This window comes from Oncorhynchus mykiss, chromosome 22 (genome assembly GCF_013265735.2).
Source record: "Oncorhynchus mykiss isolate Arlee chromosome 22, USDA_OmykA_1.1, whole genome shotgun sequence".
NCBI classification, from domain to species: Eukaryota; Metazoa; Chordata; class Actinopteri; order Salmoniformes; family Salmonidae; genus Oncorhynchus; species Oncorhynchus mykiss.
Window position 1 is genome coordinate 8,592,176 of NC_048586.1, and position 20,611 is coordinate 8,612,786.

The 20,611-nt window shown below is 43.2% G+C and overlaps 1 protein-coding gene across 1 annotated transcript in view; it reads left to right on the forward strand.

The window, feature by feature from the left end:
• Positions 1 to 2,980: 2,980 nt before the first annotated feature.
• LOC110501324 (parapinopsin) overlaps positions 2,981 to 20,611 on the forward strand; it is a 34,837-nt gene continuing 17,206 nt past the window's right edge. Inside the window, exon 1 of the mRNA XM_021578803.2 lies at positions 2,981 to 4,198. Within this exon, the coding sequence (XP_021434478.1) occupies positions 3,832 to 4,198 (367 nt within the window). The 5' untranslated portion in view covers positions 2,981 to 3,831. The remainder of the gene's footprint in view (positions 4,199 to 20,611) is intronic.

The window sequence follows — 20,611 nt, forward strand, 5'->3', positions numbered from 1 at the left end:
GCCATTCTTTCTCAGCGCTCCCTCTCTGACGACAAGGTCCACCCTTGCGCGTATTTTTCTCATCGCCTGTCGCCGTCGGAGCGTAACTATGATGTGGGAAACCGCGAACTGCTCGCCATCCGCTTAGCCCTAGGCGAATGGCGACAGTGGTTGGAGGGGGCGACCGTTCCTTTTGTCGTTTGGACTGACCATAGGAACCTTGAGTACATCCGTTCTGCCAAACGACTTAATGCGCGTCAGGCGCGCTGGGCGCTGTTTTTCGCTCGTTTCGAGTTCGTGATTTCTTATCGTCCGGGCTCTAAGAACACCAAGCCTGATGCTTTATCTCGTCTCTTCAGTTCTTCAGTAGCCTCCACTGACCCCGAGGGGATTCTCCCTGAGGGGCGTGTTGTCGGGTTGACTGTCTGGGGAATTGAGAGGCAGGTAAAGCAAGCGCTCACTCACACTCCGTCGCCGCGCGCTTGTCCTAGGAACCTTCTTTTCGTTCCCGTTCCTACTCGTCTGGCCGTTCTTCAGTGGGCTCACTCTGCCAAGTTAGCCGGCCATCCTGGCGTTCGGGGTACGCTTGCTTCCATTCGCCAGCGTTTTTGGTGGCCCACCCGGGAGCATGACACGCGTCGCTTCGTGGCTGCTTGTTCGGTCTGCGCGCAGACTAAGTCCGGTAACTCCCCTCCTGCCGGCCGTCTCAGGCCGCTTCCCATTCCCTCTCGACCGTGGTCTCACATCGCCTTAGATTTTGTCACCGGACTGCCTTCGTCAGCGGGGAAGACTGTTATTCTTACGGTTGTCGACAGGTTCTCTAAGGCGGCTCATTTTATTCCCCTTGCTAAGCTTCCTTCTGCTAAAGAGACGGCACAAATCATCATCGAGAATGTTTTCAGAATTCATGGCCTTCCGTCAGACGTCGTTTCGGACAGAGGTCCGCAATTCACGTCTCAATTTTGGAGGGAGTTTTGCTGTTTGATTGGGGCTTCCGTCAGTCTCTCTTCCGGCTTTCACCCCCAGTCTAACGGTCAAGCAGAACGGGCCAATCAGACTATTGGTCGCATCTTACGCAGTCTTTCTTTTCGCAACCCTGCGTCTTGGTCAGAACAGCTCCCCTGGGCAGAATACGCCCACAACTCGCTTCCTTCGTCTGCGACCGGGCTATCTCCTTTTCAGAGTAGCCTCAGGTACCAGCCTCCGCTGTTCTCATCTCAGTTCGCCGAGTCCAGCGTCCCCTCCGCTCAGGCTTTTGTCCAACGTTGCGAGCGCACCTGGAAGAGGGTCAGGTCTGCACTTTGCCGTTATAGGGCGCAGACTGTGAGAGCTGCTAATAAGCGTAGAACTAAGAGTCCTAGATATTGTCGCGGTCAGAGAGTTTGGCTCTCCACTCAGAACCTTCCCCTTAAGACCGCTTCTCGCAAGCTGACCCCGCGGTTCATTGGTCCGTTCCGTATTTCTCGGATCATTAATCCTGTCGCAGTGCGACTTCTTCTTCCGCGATATCTTCGTCGCGTCCACCCGGTCTTCCATGTCTCCTGTGTCAAGCCCGTTCTTCGCGCCCCCGCTCGTCTTCCCCCCCCCCCCCATCCTTGTCGAGGGCGCACCCATCTACAGGGTCCGTAGGATTTTGGACATGCGTCCTCGGGGCCGTGGTCATCAGTACCTAGTAGATTGGGAGGGGTACGGTCCTGAGGAGAGGAGTTGGGTTCCCTCTCGGGACGTGCTGGACCGTGCGCTGATCGATGATTTCCTCCGTTGCCGCCAGGTTTCCTCCTCGAGTGCGCCAGGAGGCGCTCGGTGAGTGGGGGGGTACTGTCATGTATTGTCATGTTGTGTCTTGTTTCTGTCCTTTCCCTTCACCCTGTCTCCCTCTGCTGGTCGTTATTAGGTTACCTTTTCTCCCCCTCTTTCCCCCAGCTGTTCCTTGTCTCCTCCTAACTACCTCGTCACCCCTTTTCCCACCTGTTCCCTTTTTCCCTCTGATTAGTCCTCTATATCTCTCTCTGTTTTTGTTCCTGTCTTTGTCGGATTCTTGTTTGTGTTTTTCATGCCTGAACCAGACTATCGTCATGTTTGCTGCAACCTTGTCCTGTCCTGTCAGAATCTGCCGGTCCATCTGAGCCTACCTATGTTTTGTTATTAAAGAAGTTCTGTTTACGTTAATTCGCTTTTGGGTCCTCATTCACGCACCGTAACAAAGGGCACAATAATAATAAATCATTTGGCTCTTTATTTAAACATCTTACATATAAAACCATGTTTTTTCGTCGAAAATGTAGAATAACTCACCACAGGTTAATGAGAAGGGTGTGCTTGAAAGGATGCACATAACTCTGCAATGTTGGGTTGTGTTGGAGAAAGTCTCAGTCTTAAATAATTTTCTACACACAGTCTGTGCCTGTATTCATGCTAATGAGGGCCGAGAATCCACTCTCAAACTCTCTTAATATGATTAGTTATTTATTTGACTAGGCTACCTGTATTTGACACCAAATGTAATACCCAGTAGGAAAATATAAATGGCCTGTTTGAAAATGTGAAGAAAAACAATGTTTAAAAATATATATATTTTTTTAATGTCAATCACATTTTTATTTGGCTACCCCTGACGGCATTGCGTGTACCCCTTCATTATGTTAATGAGGAACATTCCCCTTTCCTTCAGAATTACAATAATTTTATGAAAAACCTACTGTAGAATGTAACACAATGAAAAACAAAGGAATAATGGAATGGAGGGTTTTTATTAAAATAAATAAATTCGTTGCATGTCCGGAAGTGTATCCGAACACAGAATTCAAAATGTAAAAGCCACGCTCAGACTTACAAATATAGCAAATGAGAGTGCGCAAACTGGGTTTGTTTCTTGAACTAACCACTCTCTCTCAGTCTCTCTCTCTCTCACACACACACACACACACACACACACACACACACACACACACAGATCTGGCTATAATAAGCTGCACCGAACTAGCCCAAGGAACAGAGGACTCCCAGGCTCGCGCGCAGTGACTGATCATTAAATTCAACAGTAGCAAAGGAGCACCGAACACAATAACTGACGCTTGGATTTAGATCACAAAGGCAGGCACATTTTAGAGTCGCCTGACCATTGAAGCAAAACAATTCCATTATATACTCTCTTGAACAAAACATAATACTCTAGGCAAAATAGATAATATATACACGATTGCACTCTTAGTGTATGTGGGTATGCAATAATATGATGAGCAATAATCAATAATAATGTATTTTTTAAATGTCCTAGCAAGTGGGTAAAGTGTGCACGACACGTTAAGCACCATTCGAGACTTGTGAATGAACTCCAAAGACTGCGCGTAACCGCGATGGACACCCTGGACCAGCCTCGCTGCGCACGCTGGGATTGCCTTGCGACATTGCCACGCAGTTGATATATCATATCCTCCAACCTTCACTAGACGTGTGGGACAGAATATCATCACGTATTTTGTGAGTTTGCACTTGTAACAACGTTATATAAAATAGGTTTACTCTTTTTAACGCAACTGATGCTAAAAGCTGCTCAAAACTACACTAGTACTGGAAATATATTTTTTTTTACCGTAAAAGAATATTCAACAAATGGAAAATAAGAGTGATATTGCACAGTGATTAACGGCGTAGATTAAGCAACCAGCTGTACTTGTAGGCCTTAATGGAGGCCTGGACATTCCTGTGGAGCGCTGACGCTGGTGGCGAGATAGGGAGGGACATGGCCAGGTAATGATGGCGTGAGCTCCGTGCGCACTGCCTGCCGCAATTTAGCCAAATTTCCCCCCAGCCAGAGTAATATGAAACTAGCCTTCGTGAACAGCAACCAGGATGATTTATGATCTGGCTGACCTCAACTATAGCTACAACGTGAGCGACGACCCGTTCAGCTTACTGGACAGGGAATGGAGCGACACTCCGAAAGAGACCCTCTCCAGGACTGGCTTCATCGTGCTCTCCGTGTTTCTGGGCTTGATCATGACCTTCGGCTTCCTCAACAACTTCGTGGTACTGCTCCTCTTCTGCAAGTTCAAAAAGCTGCGTACCCCGGTCAACATGCTCCTGCTCAACATCAGCGTGAGCGACATGCTGGTGTGCATGTTCGGGACCACGCTGAGTTTTACCTCCAGTATCAAGGGAAAGTGGCTCCTGGGCCGCCACGGCTGCTTGTGGTACGGTTTCATCAACTCCTGCTTCGGTGAGTCGGTCGGATGCCTTCTCGCCTATAAAGGCTCATTGCATGCGCTGTGAGTGATACGGTAGGGCTGCTGTATATTGTAGATTTATCCAATGAATGGAACTTTAAACTTGTATCTTCGTTAAATCGTTCAAGTGTAATTTCATAGTCGTAAAACAACTTTCATGGATGGTGTAGCCTACCCTATTCATAGTTTATTTGACTGACCGCGCTGTAAGAATTTGAATATCTCCGGCAACTAAATCACTGGGTAGCAGCTGCTCATCCTCGAATTAAGTTTTAAGAAAATTATTCTAATTGCCTTCAAATAAGTTATTTTCACATAAATTAATAGCTAACCAAAATGTTGTTTCCTAAATTTGTCCCCAACTTGTCACAATGTCTCAACGGAGCATTTCGAGTTTTATTTCGGGAGAGTTTGGCTCTGCATCGATGTCAATATGCGTAATGTGTGTAATAGTAACGGTACCCCACTAAGATACAAGTTGTTTCTGACGGTGAGACGTGGGTGTAGTGGTTTGAAACGCACTAACGCAGAGCAGTACTGTGTAGTGAACACAAAGCCATAGCATACAATGGCATAACGCACTGTATACCATGTGTAATACGAACATAGAAGGCAAAGGCTTTACACTAAAGATAAGAAGAAGAAGAGGCCTAATTGATTGGATTTATATATACATATTAACAAACATTTTAATATATATATTTTTATTATTCTCATTCAGCAGAGCAAAGGTTACTGTCCTCAGTAGGCCTATTGTCCCAGCGATCACAACAACACAAAAGTTCCTTGTGGACTATAGTTAGAGCTCTGACAAGCACTTAAGACTTTAGAGTTATTGTAGAGTAACTCTAAAGAGGAGGAGGGGGTGTTAGTGGTCAAGGATGGTTGAGAGGATATTGTGTTGTGTTGTGTCTAAGCCAGTGTAAGGGTGATTTCTGAGATCTGATTGGCCCAGACATTGTGACTGACGGCTCATGCTGTTTCTGGCAACCAGGTCACCCATGTATGATACAAGTCAGTATTCGAATTCAATCCATGTCTGAGGATGTCGGGAGGTGACTTGGAAACCGGCCATTAGGGGCAACAGTGAGCACTGTTACCTTCAAATAGGTTTGGGTTTTGTTAGGGTGTTGGGGTTGGCAGATAGGCATTGGCATTTGTCTCTGGTGCTGAAGGTTGCATGTTCAAGTCCAGCGATAGAAAGTTGTGTGTGTAAGCAAGCTGCTGCTAGAAACCAACTCACAGGTTCATATCGGAATTAGATGTTCCTCAATATCAAAGTGTTTCCATTTAGTTATTAACTCTGAATGGTTAAGGTTTGGGATAGGCTTAAAACAAAAATCTCAAAAACAACTTTCTTTCGCTGTATTCGAACATGCAAATTGGTAGTAAAAAAAATGTGGAATTAATACATAAACTTAACCATAAACACTTTGACGTTTGGAACAACTTCGAGACTTGACATTTGAGAAACATGGATGAATGTCTAATTCTGACCTGTGACTGAGACCTAGTCGGTTTCTGGCATAAACACATGTGCGTGCACACACACACCTGCACTGTAAAAAGAAAACAAAAGGGAAACGTTCTGGCAACAATATCCATTATTTTATGGAACTTATATCTGTATAAACATATTATTTTGAGAAGATCAGGGAGTGTTGCGACGAAGAGGTTATGGACATCACATGCCTTGCACCAAAGTCAAAGGTAGGACAGAAACAGGCTCTCCGAATATAGATTCCCTTGTTCATGTGTGGTTCGGACGGACCAGTCATCAGCACTATCTGCAGTGCCTCTATTCAAATGACTCTCTCCTTACACCCATCTAATATTTAATATTCTAATATTTATAAAAATATTTTTATCTGGACACTTTCAGTTTACCTGGAATTTTTCCTTATTCTAGGCTACTACTTTTACCACTTTTAGTCTTAATCTTTACTACACTCACTGTTTAACACATGACCTCACATGTGAATCCTTAAAGAGATGGGTGGGGCTGGCTTAAGAGGGTGTGAACAATGCTGAATGGGCCAAGACAAAGGAGAGCTCTCCAGTAGGTACCAAAACATTCAAAGGCCATTTTCTCAAAAGTGAGTTTACAAGTTTATCAACTTTCAAAGCAGAATTACTTTCCCATTGTTCCTCAAAAATGCAGTGTATGATATAACATTTTGTAGCTCTGTGTCTCTACTTTTATTCAATGTAAAAAACACTATTTTAAATTTTGCTACATGAGACCGATTTGAGCCAGTCGGTCACATATATCTGTTATAACTTTTTTTTCTCCCTTCTTTTTACGGACCTTCCCTGTAATATATTGAAGGGAATGTACATTTAAAAAAGTAAAACGTTTTTTAACAGATTTACACAGATTTATATCCGCTATATCAGCTTTAATGGACAGTCAGAAGGCAGGTTTCCATTGACTCAGGTTTATCAGACAAAATCAATGTCATATTATTATATACAGATCTCTGGACAGATACAGTTTTACGTCAGCTATGTTAGGTTAGATACAGACATACCGCAAAGACCGCATGAGAGAGGAAGCTACACAACACAACAACAAGGGACAGAGACAGTTCATGAAAGTATACCTCATCTACTTTGAAGAACTGCTAAAATTATTTTGTCAGACAGCTGTGCAGCATAGGCTACTTAGGCAGGCTAGCTAAATAGGTTGACTAAAGACAGTACAGTATTAGGAACACATGGATTACGTTAGGTCTGGCTGGCAGACTGCTTCTGCCCGAGCAAAGATGAGATGATGACTTAAAAAAGGAATTAGGAATGACAAATAATATGTCATCAAAAAAAGTAAGTAATATAGACAACTGAAATATTGTATTATATCATAGTAATTTCCTATTTTTCTACTGATGTGTAACCAATGTGGACCTGACAGAGACTATGGAATATGTTGAATGTTTTGGCAATTGAATTCTCATTATTTTGGGCTTTGGAATTTCTATTTAAAAAAAAAAACATTTAATGTATAAAAAAATGATCGAAAACCAAAATAAAAAAAAAACGTGATTTAAAAAAATAATCGAACCGAAACCGAACAGACCTCAATAAGCACTAATAGCTCAGCACTAAAAGATTTACACTAAGCAGTGTATTAATTTAACACTGAAAAGTATGGACCCGTATAGGCACTGTACCAGTGTTAAATTTAACACTTTCAGTAGATTATGAGGAGCCTCCTGTGTGCAGTTGTCACGTCCTGACCATAGAGAGTCCTTATTTTCTATGGTAGAGTAGGTCAAGGCGTGACTGGGTGGTTAGTCTAGTTTATTATTTCTATTTGGGGTTCTATGTTTGTTTTTCTATGTTGGTGATTGTTTATGATTCCCAATTAGAGGCAGCTGGTAATCGTTGTCTCTAATTGGGGATCATTTTTGCTCATTTTTGCTGAAGCCAATGTAGTGCTGCCTAGGTAGTGCAGTGTTACACAGTATGACAGAGTGCTCTGTATTTATATGCAATGCTGCATGCAGTTTTGTGAAGTATTTATTAGTATTACGTACTTTCCTGCAGTGTGACACCATATTATGTAGTTTTATGTAGTAGTATTACGCAGTATTACACACAGACTAATGATTCATCTTTTATAGAGACTCACATTCTCTGCGGTTTCCTGCATCATATCGTATGGAAATATTTTATCTTTATTTGTTTACTTTTATTCATTCATTTTCTAATCATATATAACCACTTCTTAGGTTTTGAAACCTTAGCCGATCCTCCACCACCCCCAACAGCCCTTTTTCTGAACATGGTTATCATGCAACATCCTGCATTCAAGGATAAAGGGAGCAGGATAAGCAGGATGAAAACTGGATTGTTTTGGCAAAAATCTCTACTCAAATCAAATCAAATGTTATTTGTCACATGCGCCGAAAACAACAGGTGTAGTAGACCTTACTGTGAAATTGCTTACAAGCCCTTAACCAACAATGCAGTTCAAGAAATAGAGTTAAGAAAACTAAAGTAAAACTTAAAAAAAAAGTAACATAAGAAAATGACATAACAATAACAAACCTGTATAAAAGAGGTACTGGTACTGAGTCAATGCGTGGGGTCTATATTGTCCATGTCGTCGTTCAGCCACGTCTCGGTAAAACATAAGATATTACAGTTTTTAATGTTCCCTTGGTAGGATAGTCTTAATCATAGATTGTCCAGTTTATTTTACAATAATTGCACGTTGGTCAATAGTACGGATGGTGGTGGAGGTTTACTCACTCGCCTACGAATACTCACAAGGCACCCCTCCCTCCCCCTTTTTCTACGTTTCTTTTCTTCACGTGGATGACGGGGATTTGTGCCTTTTCTTGGAAAGCAGTATATCCTTCGCGTCAGACTCATTAAAGAAAAATCTTTGTCCAGTTCGAGGTGAGTAATCGCTGTTCTGATATCCAGAAGCTCGTTTCGGTCATAAGAGACGGTAGCAGCAACATTATGTACAAAATGAGTTACAAACAATGTGAAAAAACGAACAAAATAGCAAAGTAGTTAGGAGCCCGTAAAACGGCAGACATCCCCTCTGGTGCCATTATTACATTCTACTCACTCATAGAATGTAAGAATGTGCCTGTCTGAGGCCCCCTTTTAGAATGTAGGCATTGTGGTAATGATGATGATGATGATGACGATGATGCATCTATCGGCACCTTAAATGACATTTTGGGAAAAAAAAGGCTAACTCAGCTCCATCATTCATTGAATCAGATGGCTCATTCATCACAAAACCGACTGCTATTGCCAACTACTTTAATGATTTTTTAATTGGCAAGGTTATCAAACTTAGGGATGACATGCCAGCAACAAACGCTGACTCTACACATCCAAGCATATCTGACTAAATTTTGAAATACAAGCATTGTAATTTTGAATTCCGTAAAGTGAGTATGGAAGAGGTGAAAAAATATTGTCTATCAGCAATGACAAGCCCCCGGGATCTGACAACTTGGATGGAGAATTACTGATGATAATAGCAGACGATATTGCCACTCCTATTTGCCATATTTTCAATTTAAGCCGACTATAAATAGTGTGCCCTCAGGCCTGGAGGGAAGCAAAAGTAATTCTGCTACCTAAGAATAGTAAAGCCCCCTTTACTGGCTCAAATAGCCGACCAATCAGACTGTTACCAACCCTTAGTAAAATGTTGTAAAAATCTGTGTTTGACCAGATACGGTGCTATTTTACAGTAAACAAATAGACTTTCAACACATTTATAGGGAAGGAAATTCAACAAGCACAGCACTTACACAAATGACTGATGATTGGTTGAGAGAAATTTATGATAAAAAGATTGTGGGAAGTGTTTTAGACTTCAGTGCGGCTTTTGACATTGTCGATCATAGTCTTCTGCTGGAAAAACGTATGTGTTACGGGTTTACACCCCCTGGTATATAGTGGATAAAGAGTTACCTGTCTAACAGAACACAGAGGATGTTCTTTAATGGAAGCCTCTCCAACATAATCCAGGTAGAATCAGAAATTCGCCAGGGCAGCTGTCTGGGCCCTGGCCTTTACTAACGACATGCCACTGGCTGTGAGTAAAGCCAGTGTGTCTATGTATTCGGATGACTCAACACTATACACATCAGTTACTACAGCGACTGAAATGACTGCAACACTTAAAAAAGAGCCGCGGTTAGTTTCAGAGTGGGTGGCAAGGAATAAGTTAGTCTGAAATATTTCTAAAACTAAAAGCATTGTATTTGGGACACATCATTCACTAAATCTTAAACCTCAACTAAATCTTGTAATAAATAATGTGGAAATTGAGCAAGTTGAGGTGATGAAACTGCTTGGAGTAACCCTGGATTATAAACTGTCTTGGTCCAAACATATTGATACAACAGTAGCTAAGATCGGGAAAAGTCTGTCCAGAATAAAGCTCTGCTCTACCCTCTTAACAACACTATCAACAAGGCAGGTCCTACAGGCCCTAGTTTCGTCGTACCTGGACTACTGTTCAGTCGTGTGGTCTGGTGCCACAAAAAGGGACTTAAAAAATTGCAATTGGCTCAGAACCTGGCAGCACAGCTGGCCCTTGGATGTACTTAGAGAGCTAACATTAATAATATGCATGTCAATTAATCCTGGCTCAAAGTGGAGGTGAGATTGACTTCATCACTACTTGTATTTATGGTGCGTTACAGTTGCCGTACCAGGCGGTGATACAGCCCGACAGTTGTGCCTCTGTAAATGTTTATGAGGGTTTTAGGTGCCAAGCCAAATTTCTTCAGCCTCCTGCGGTTGAAGAGGCGCTATTGAGTCTTCTTCACCACACTGTCTGTGTGGGTGGACCATTTCAGTTTGTCAGTGATGTGTATGTCGAGGAACTTGAAGCTTTCCACCTTCTCCACTGCGGTCCCGTCACTGTGGATAGAGTGGTGCTCCCTCGGCTGTTTCCTGAAGTCCACGATCAGCTCCTTTATTTTGTTGATGTTGAGTGAGAGGTTATTTTCCTGGCACCACACTCCCATGGCCCACACCTCCTCCCTTTAGGCTGTCTCATCATTGTTGGTAATCAGGCCTACTACTGTTGTGTCGTCTGCAAACTTGATGATTGAGCTGGAGGCGTGCGTGGCCACGCAGTCATGGGTGAACAGGGAGTACAGGAGAAGGCTGAGTACTTACACTTATGGGGCCCCGGTGTTGAGTATCAGTGAAGTGGAGGTGTTGTTTCTTACCTTCACCACCTGGGAATGGCCCATCAGGAAGCCAAATACCCAGGAAGCGGGGTTCAGTCCCAGGGCCTCGAGCTTAATGATGAGCTTGGAGGGTACTATGGTATTGAATTCTGAGCTGTAGTCAATGAACAGCATTCTTATATAGGTATTCCTCTTGTCCAGATGGGAAAGGGCAGTGTGCACTGCGATGGCGATTGCATCGTCTGTGGATCTATTGGGGCGGTAAACAAATTGAAGTGGGTCTAGGGTGTCAGGTAAAGTAGAAGTGATATGATCCTTGATCAGTCTATCAAGGCACTTCATGATGACAGAAGTGAGTGCTACGGGGCGATAGTAATTTAGTTCAGTAGCCTTTGCTTTCTTGGGTACAGGAACAATGGTGGCCATCTTGAAGCATGTGGGGACAGCAGACTGGGATAGGGGAGATTGAATATATCTGTAAATATTCCAGCCAGCTGGTCTGCGCATGCTCTGAGGACACGGCTATGGATGCCGTCTGGCCCGCAGCCTTGTGAGGGTTAACATGCCTAACTGTCTTACTCACGACGGCCACATAGAGGGAGAGCCCACAGTCTTTGGTAGTGGGCAACGTCAGTGGCACTGAAGCAGTTTAGCAAGATGTCGGTGTTTTGGCTGGTGGCTGGTTTTCCCATTGTAGTCCGTGATTGTCTATAGACCCTGCCACACACGTCTTGTGTCTGAGCCATTGAATTGCGACTCCACTTTGTCTCTATCCTGATGTTTTGACTGTTTGATTGCCTTACGGAGGGAATAACTACACTGTTTGTATTCGGGCATATTCCCATTCACCTTGCCATGGTTAAATGCGGTAGTTCGCACTTTCAGTTTGGCGCGAATGCTGCCATCTATCCACGGTTGCTGGTTAGTGTAGGTTTTAATAGTCACAGTGAGTACAACATCTTCCTGATAAATTCAGTCACGGTATCAGTGTATTCGTCAATGTTATTGTCAGAGGCTACCCGGAACATATCCCGGTCCGTGTGATCAAAACAATCTTGAAGCATGGATTCCGATTGGTCAGACCAGCGTTGAATAGTCCTTAGCATGGGTACCTCCTGTTTGAGTTTCTGCCTATAGGAAAGGAGGAGAAAAATGGGGTCGTGATCATATTTGCAGAAGGGAGGGTGGGGGAGGGCCTTGTCGTCATCCCGGAAGTTGGAGTAGTAGGGTTGAGTACTACAATCAATAGATAGAACAGTTGATAGAACTTTGGTTGTGTTTTCCTCAAATGTCCTTTGTTAAAATCACCATCTACAATAAATGTGGCCTCAGGATATGTGGTTTCCAGTTTGCAAAAAGTCCAGTGAAGTTCTTTGAGGGTTGTTGTGGTATCGGCTTGAGGGGGAATATACACGGCTGTGACTATAACCAAAGATAATTCTCTTGGGAGGTCATTTGGCATTTGATTGTGAGGTATTCTCGGCCGGGTGAACAAAGGACATGAGTTCATGTATGTTATCACAATCACACCATGAGTAGTTAATCATGAAATATACACCACTGCCCTTCTTCCCGGAGAGATATTTTTTCCTGTCTGTGAGATGAACTGAGAACCCGACTGGCTGTACGGACTCAGACAGTATATCCCGAGAGAGCCATATTTCCGTGAAACAGTATGTTACAATCATTTGTGATATGTAATATCACCAAAAAAAATCTGGGCTAACAATGTGAGAAGTAACACATAAAAAACGAAATACTGCAAAGTTGCCTACGAGCTAGAAGCACAGCTGCCCTATCTAATCGGCGCCATTTTCATCTGTTCTGTTGTATTGTCATTACATGTTAACCTGTCTACGATACTGGTTCCCAATTGGGAATCAACCCTCCCACGTTCAGCTGAAACGGTGGCGCATGGAACGCAAAAATATTCTTAAAAATATTTAACCTCCACACATTAACAAGTCCAATAGCTCAAATGAAAGATAAACACCTTGTTCATCTAGCCAGCAAGTCAGATTTCTAAAATGTTTTACGGCAAAAACATAGCACATATATATGTAAAACCACCACCAGACACAGCTCATTTGAATAGCCAAAACATGCAATCAACAAACGCAGGATTAAAAAATAAATCGCTCACTAACCTTTTGAAAATCTTCATCAGATGACAGTAATATGACATGTTACACAGTACATATTTTTTTTTTCAATAATATGCCATTTATATCCATAAATGTCCATTTACAGTGAGTTCACGTTCAGAAATTACTCAAAAATGCCCGCAGGAAATCTATGTAGCGCGGCAAGATAACGTAAATAGACATCATAAACTTTGACTAAATATACATGTTCTACATATAGTTAGAAAGATACACTGCTTCTTTATGCAACCGCTGTGTTAGATTTATTTTTAACGTTACAGAAATCGCACACTATTCCATATGCTGAGACAGCGCTCAGTTCCAAGCTACATTTCTACGTAATGTTGGAGTCAACAGAAACACAGATTTAAGCATAAATATTCCCTTACCTTCGATGGTCTTCGTTCAGAATGTTCTGGAAGGCTTCATACTTACCCAATACATCGTTTGGTTTCAAGTCTTGCGTCTTTGTATTAGCTACTGCTAATAACATCAGCTGAAATGCACCCAAAACGTCCTCTGGTCCGGAAAAGTTGCGCATCAAAACTTCAAAATTACATATTATATGTTGACTAAACAGGTCAAACTAAGTGCAGAAGCAAGCTTTATGATGTTTTAGACACGCAAAACAAACTTCAATTCAATCGGCCATCGTCTGCCCTTCTCCTGAGTGCTGGAACAAAGGAATGGCTGGGACCAATTCGTGCCCATACGCACAGCCTATTCTCTCGTGGCACGCACTAATTTCACTCCCATAGGGTCAATTCTCGCGCGATTTGAACGATTCAAAGCTCTACTGAAAGAGGACATCTAGCGGAAGAGATATAAAGTGTCCCCAGAATCATAACTGGTTGGGAAGGGTGGGGGCCATGACGTCAAAGTTGCTCCAACTTTCATGGCCACAAAAACTAGTTTGGAAGAATGCCTGCCCTGTGAGTTCTGCTATACTTACAGACATAATTCCAACGGTTTTAGAGTCTTTAGAGTGTTTTCTATCCAATAATACTTTTTATAATAATAATAATTTTTTATTTGCATATATTAGCAATTTTTGACAGATTTTTTTTCCAGTTTACTAGGGGTACCCAATATCTCCAAAGGGGGCGTATGTCTGCCATATCCTTTTTAAGTTGAACACTGACAGCTTTGTAACTTCAATGAGGCTGACTGAGTTGTATAAGTTCCTCAAGAGCCTATGTAAATCCCAAAGTTGGTTTAGTTACCACTTTATTACTATGTATGTACTATCTATGTAATCAGCAGTATTATTATTATTATTATGTAGGTTATATGTGAAGTGAACAAACTTAACATGATGAACAGGAGTTACATTTACACTAACAGTTGGCCAAAAATAACTATCTGTAAACCATGTCTCTAATAAGCCACACCTCCAATCTGATAGGCTGCCGTCTTGACAATATATTGAGCCCCTCCAATCACAAAAAAGGTTCCGAAATTAACCTTTACACAGGGATTCCTCAAATACCATTTTCAGAGGGGTTTCTTTTTGAACTGGAAAGGTTCTGCCAGTGTGGCAACACACAAGGTTCTTCCAGGCACCTTTACTTTTAAGAGTTTAGCATATAGGACATGAGTAATAAAGAGGAGAGACTGCCTGGAATACATGAGGCTAAATCTGCTCATCAGGATGTAGAGCCACTACTCCTGCTACCACTCTGTCTCTTCATGTCTCTTTGTTTTACCAGGCGTCCCAGCGGTTCTAAGCGGCTCGTCTGTGTTCAGAGTTATAATGAGCTTTTAGCAGACTACCTAGCGAACTATAACACCTCCTGGGATGAGTCTGAAGTCTCAACATCACATCTGTCAAAATAAATTACGGGAAGCTTTCACTTAAAATTCAGATGTTTTTTTAGATGGAGGACTGTGTGCAGTGGTGGAAAAAGTACCCACTTATCATACTTGCAAAAAAGTAAAGATATGTTAATAGAAAATGACTCAAATAAAATTGAAAGTCACCCAGTAAAATATTACTTGAGTAAAAGTATAAAAGTATTTGGTTTTAAATATTTTAAAGTATCAAAAGTAAATGTAATTGCTTAAATTTACTTAAGTATCAAAAGTAAAAGTATAAAGCATATTAAATTCCTTATATTAAGCAAACCAGACAGCACCATTTTCTTGTTTTTTTATTCACGGATAGCCAGGGGCATGCTCTGACACTCAGACATCTGTCACGACTTCTACCAAAGTCGGTCCCTCTCCTTGTTCGGGCGGCGTCGGCGGTCGACATCACCGGCCTTCTAGCCATCGGCGATCCACTTTTCATTTTCCATTTGTTTTGTCTTTGTTTTACACACCTGGTTTCAATCCCCCAATTACTTGTTCATAATTTAACCCTCTGTTCCCCCATGGTTTTTGTGAGTGATTGTTTGTATGTATACAGTCTGTTATTGTGGGCTAGTTTATTGTGTTGTATATATTTGTATTCTTGAGTAAAGAACGTTAATTACTCATATCTGCTGTCCTGCGCCTGACTCCTCCACACCAGCTACACACAGGCCGATTACAACATCATTTACAAACAAAGCATGTGTGTTGAATGAATCCTCCAGATCAGAGGCAGTAGGGATGACCAGGGATGTTCTCTTGCTAAATGTGAGAATTTGACAATTCTCCTGTCCTGCTAAGCATTCAAAATGTACTTTTGGGTGTCATGGAAAATGTACAGAGTAAAAAGTACATTATTTTCTTTAGGAATGTAGTGAAGTAAAGTCAAAGTTGTGTGTTCATTGCAAAGTCCTCTGAATTCTGTCTCAGATGGTTTGGATTACTCAATCGGACCGTTTGTGTAGGTTCCCAGAGTTGATGAAGCCTTATACATTCACCGGCCAGTTTATTAGGTAAAACCATCTAGTCCCGGGTCAGAACCCCCTTTCCCTCCAGAACAACCAGAATTCTTCTGGAAATTCTACAAGGTGTCGGAAACGGTCCACAGGGATGTTGATCCATGCTAACGCAATGGCATCATGAAGTTGCTGCAGATTGGACGGCGGTACATTCATGCTGGGAACAGCCCGTTCCATTTCATCCCAAAGATGCTCTATTGGGTTGAGGTCTGGGGACTGACCAGGCCACTCAAGTAGACTGAACTCACCTTCATGTTCCAGGCAATGTTTTTCCACTCCTCAGTTGTCCAGTGTTAGTGATGGCGTGCCCACTGAAGCCGCTTCTTCTTGTTTTTAGCTGATAGAAGTGGAACCCCATGTGGTCGTCTGCTGCAGTAGCCCATCCGTGACAATGATCGACGAGTTGTGAGTTCCGAGGTGCCGTTCTGCACACCACTGTTGTACTGCGCCATTATTTGTCTGTTTGTGGCCCGCCTATTAGCTTGCACGAATTCTTGCCATTCTCCTACGACTTCTCTCATCAACTAACTGTTTTCGCCCCCAGGACTGCCGCTGGATGTTTTTTGTTTGTCTTGGGAAACCTTAGAAACTGTTGTGCGTGAAAAGCCCAGGAGGTCGGACCTTTCTGAAATACTGGATCCGGCACCAACGATCATACCACACTCAAAGTTGGTTAGGTCACTTGTTTTGCCTATTCTAACTTTCAATCAAACAGTAACTGAATGCCTCGATGTCTGTCTGCCTGCTTTATAGAGCAAGCCACGGCCACGTGACTTACTGTCTGTAGGAGTGATCAATTTTCGTGAACGGGGTGGTGTACCTAATAAACTGTGTATTTGCAATGGGAAGTAAAAGCTGCTTTGTTAATTTCATATTGTAAATTAAATGGTTATGCTTTTGTATTGGTATGATTACATAGGGCCTGCTGGAGTGAATGGGCTGCTTATTCTTTAACAATATTTTATGCTGTGTGTGACTTGCTGTCGGCTGTCTATCAGCCATGTCTATGCGTTTGACCAAAACGGTCTCTCCTTCATCACCATGGAGTGCACATGTATGTCCTTTCAGTACCACGAGCCTGTCACCTTTGATGTGTGCCGGTTCTGTCTCTGTGTGTGCGGTAGCCCGAGGCACGGCCAGGCCTATTTTCATTCATGCATAATGTCAGCAAAAAGCATTGTTCCTTCTTCACTAGAACTAGAATGGTCTGACTACAGAATATATCATGTCAGGTGCATTAAGTGATGCTGTGTTTTATGTTATTTTCTTGATTTTTGAGTTTGCTAGAACATAGTGGAACATTTCTGGTACCTCTGAATGTCTACGTTGTCATGCCTACTCCCGCCCCCTGCACGACGTCACCGGTCGACTCACCACCAGCCCTGGCAACCATCAAATCAAATCCAACATTATTTGTCACATGCGCCGAATACAAGTGCAGACCTTACAGTGAAATGTTTACTTTACAAGCCCTTAACCAACAGTGCAGTTCAAGAAAGAGTTAAGAAAATATTTACAAAATAACGTTTTTTTTTAAAGTAACGAGGGTATATACAAAGGGGTACCGGTACCGAGTCAATGTGCAGGGATACAGGTTAGTCGAGGTAATTTGTACATATAGGTAGGGGTGAAGTGACTATGCATAGATAATAAACAGAGAGTAGCATCAGTGTACGAAACAAATGGAGGGGTATCAATGTAAATAGTCCGGTGGCCATTTGATACATTTTTCAGCAGTCTTATGATTTAGGGGTAGAAGCTGTTAAGGAGCCCTTTGGTCCTAGACTTGGTGCTCCGGTACCGCTTGCCGTGACTTGGGTGACGGGTGTCTCTGACAATTTGTTGGGCTTTCCTCTGACACCGCCTAGTAAATAGGTCCTGGATGGCAGGAAGCTTGGCCCCAGTGATGTACTGGGCCGTACGCACTACCCTCTGTAACGCCTTGCGGTCAGGTGCCCGAGCAGTTGCCATACCAGGCGGTGATGCTCTCGATGGTGCAGCTGTAGAACTTTTTGAGGATCTGGGGACCCATGTCAAATCTTTTCAGTCTCTTGAGGGGAAAAGGTGTTGTCGTGCCCTCTTAACGACTGTCTTGGTGTGTTTGGACCATGATAGTTCGTTGGTGATGTGGACACCAAGGAACTTGAAACTCTCGACCCGCTCCACTACTGCCCCGTCGATGTTAATGGGGGCCTGTTCGGCCTGCCTTTTCCTGTAGTACATGGTCAGCTCCTTTGTCTTGCTCACATTGAGGAAGAGATTGTTGTCCTGGCACCACACTGCCAGGTCTCTGACCTCCTCCCTATAGGCTGTCTCATCGTTGATCAGGCCTACCACTGTTGTGTCATCAGCAAACTTAATGATGGTGTTAGAGTTGTGTTAGGCCATGCAGTCGTAGGTGAACAGGGAGTATAGGTGGGGGCTAAGTACACACTCCTGAGGGGCCCCTGTGTTGAGGATCAGCGTGGCAGACGTGTTGTTGCCTACCCTTACCACCTGGGGGCGGCCCGTCAGGAAGTCCAGGATCCAGTTGCTGAGGGAGGTGTTTAGTCCCAGGGTCCTTAGCTTAGTGATGAGCTTCGTGGGCACTATGATGTTGAACACTGAGCAGAAGTCAATGAACAGCATTCTCATATAGGTGTTCCTTTTGTCCAGGTGAGAAAGGACAGTGTGGAGTGCGATTGAGATTGCGTTAGCTGTGGATCTGTTGGGGCGTTATGCGAATTGGAGTGGGTCTAGGGTATCTGAGATGATGCTGTTGATGTGAGATTACCAGCCTTTCAAAGCACTTCATGGCTACCAACGTAAGTGCTATAGGGCGGTAATCATTTAGGCAGGTTACCTTCTCTTCCTTGGGCACAGCGACTATGGTGGTCTGCTTGAAACATGTAGGGATTACAGACTCGGTCAGGGGGAGGTTGAAAATGTCAGTGAAGACAGTGCTGGGAAAACATCTGGCCCCGAGGCTTTGTGAACGTTGACTTGTTTAAAGGTCTTGCTCACATCTGCTACCAAGAGCGTTAACACACAGTCGTCCAGAACAGCTGGTGCTCTCATGCATGCTTCAGTGTTGCTTCAGTGTTGCTTGCCTCGAAGCGAGCATGACGCACACCTTGATTACTCTCCCTTTATTTAGCCCTCAGTAGCCATCAGTCATTAGGTAGTATTGTTTTGATTCATGTTCTGTACGCTTCTCTTATTTTGTTTATGAGTTGAGTTTATTAGATTTTTTCAGGGACAGTGCACATTAATCAACGTTTCAGTAAAAGTTCCGGTTTTATCCAGCCGCTAATTTTCATCCGCAGTCCCTGGGCAGGTTATTGAAAACAATTACAATATAGACAATCATTGAGCAGTGAGCACACGCAGAGCAACATAGGACAAGCAAGACGTAGCATACAGACAGAACAACATAGAACAAACAGCAGCAAGACAAAATTCATAAATTCAACAAAGTGTTTCCACACCTCACAAGCTACAGACAACATGGAAAGTGGCAATACACAGCTAGGGATTATGTTCACAAATCTGATTGACCTTTAGCCATGTCATCATGCATTTTGTGAAAATGTGATGTGGTGCAGTTATGTGTGTCTGATGGCAGTGTATTCCAGATGGGAAGCTGTCACAGAGAAAGCGGATTTACTAAAGGTGCTTTTCCTTAATTACGGGAACTATACAGTCACCTCTCATGGCGGACCTTGTGGATCTTCTGCCATATGTTTGGGTTTTCTGTTTAACAAAATTACTGAGTGGAGGGGGAGCCAGGCCATTTAGGATCTTGAATACAAGACATGCATCGGTGTATTGCACAAGATTTTCCCAACTCAGGAGCTCATGCTTTCTGAGGATGTAACAGTGATGATGGCTATTGGGCTTCCTATCAAGCACTTTGAGAGCCTGTTTGTAGACAGACTGAATAGGTTGTAAAGTTGTACAGCAAGCTTGGGCCCATCTAGTCAAGCAGTATGTTAAGTGGGGGAGTATCATAGATTTGAAGTACAGTTTTGCTACTTCTGTTGTCAAACAATTTCGTATAAATCGGAAATTAGCTAGGTTGAATTTGGTTATTTGAATGACCTTTTTCACATGCTTTTTAAAAGAGAGGTTGGAATCAAGTATGATGCCAAGGTACTTAAAATCAGATACCACCTGGAGCTTCTCCCATGACACATAGACATCTGGCTCAGTAGCATCTGTTGCCCTCTTTGTGAAGAACATGCAAACAGTTTTTTTTCACATTGAGATGCAAACACGAGTCACTGAGCCACTTTGTAACCTGGACCATTACAGTAGTGAGTTATTGTGCAGCTTGTTGTTTGCTTTTTGCATGCACATATATCACTGTATCATCTGCATACATTTGAACTTCAGACCCAGTACAGACAAGGCAGATCATTAATGTACAGGCCGAACAGGAGGGGCTCCAGTATTGACCCTGCCAGGCGCAACTGGGTATGGCTATGGAGGAGGTCCTCCCCATTCTCCACCGTCTCGACACCACCAGAGAAGTTCTTCATACCACTATCAGAGGGCCTCCTACCACGGCTTATCACAGTGAGCCAATCTCCAGCCTGCCCAGCATTCCGCCCAGGTCAGTGATGCCTGACTCTCCCTTCCGGAGAAGTGTGACGGTACTCCATCGTAATGCCGTGGCTTCCTACTCCAGTTCTCCCTCTATTTCGCCCATCAGACGGGAGCCCCCACCACGAGAG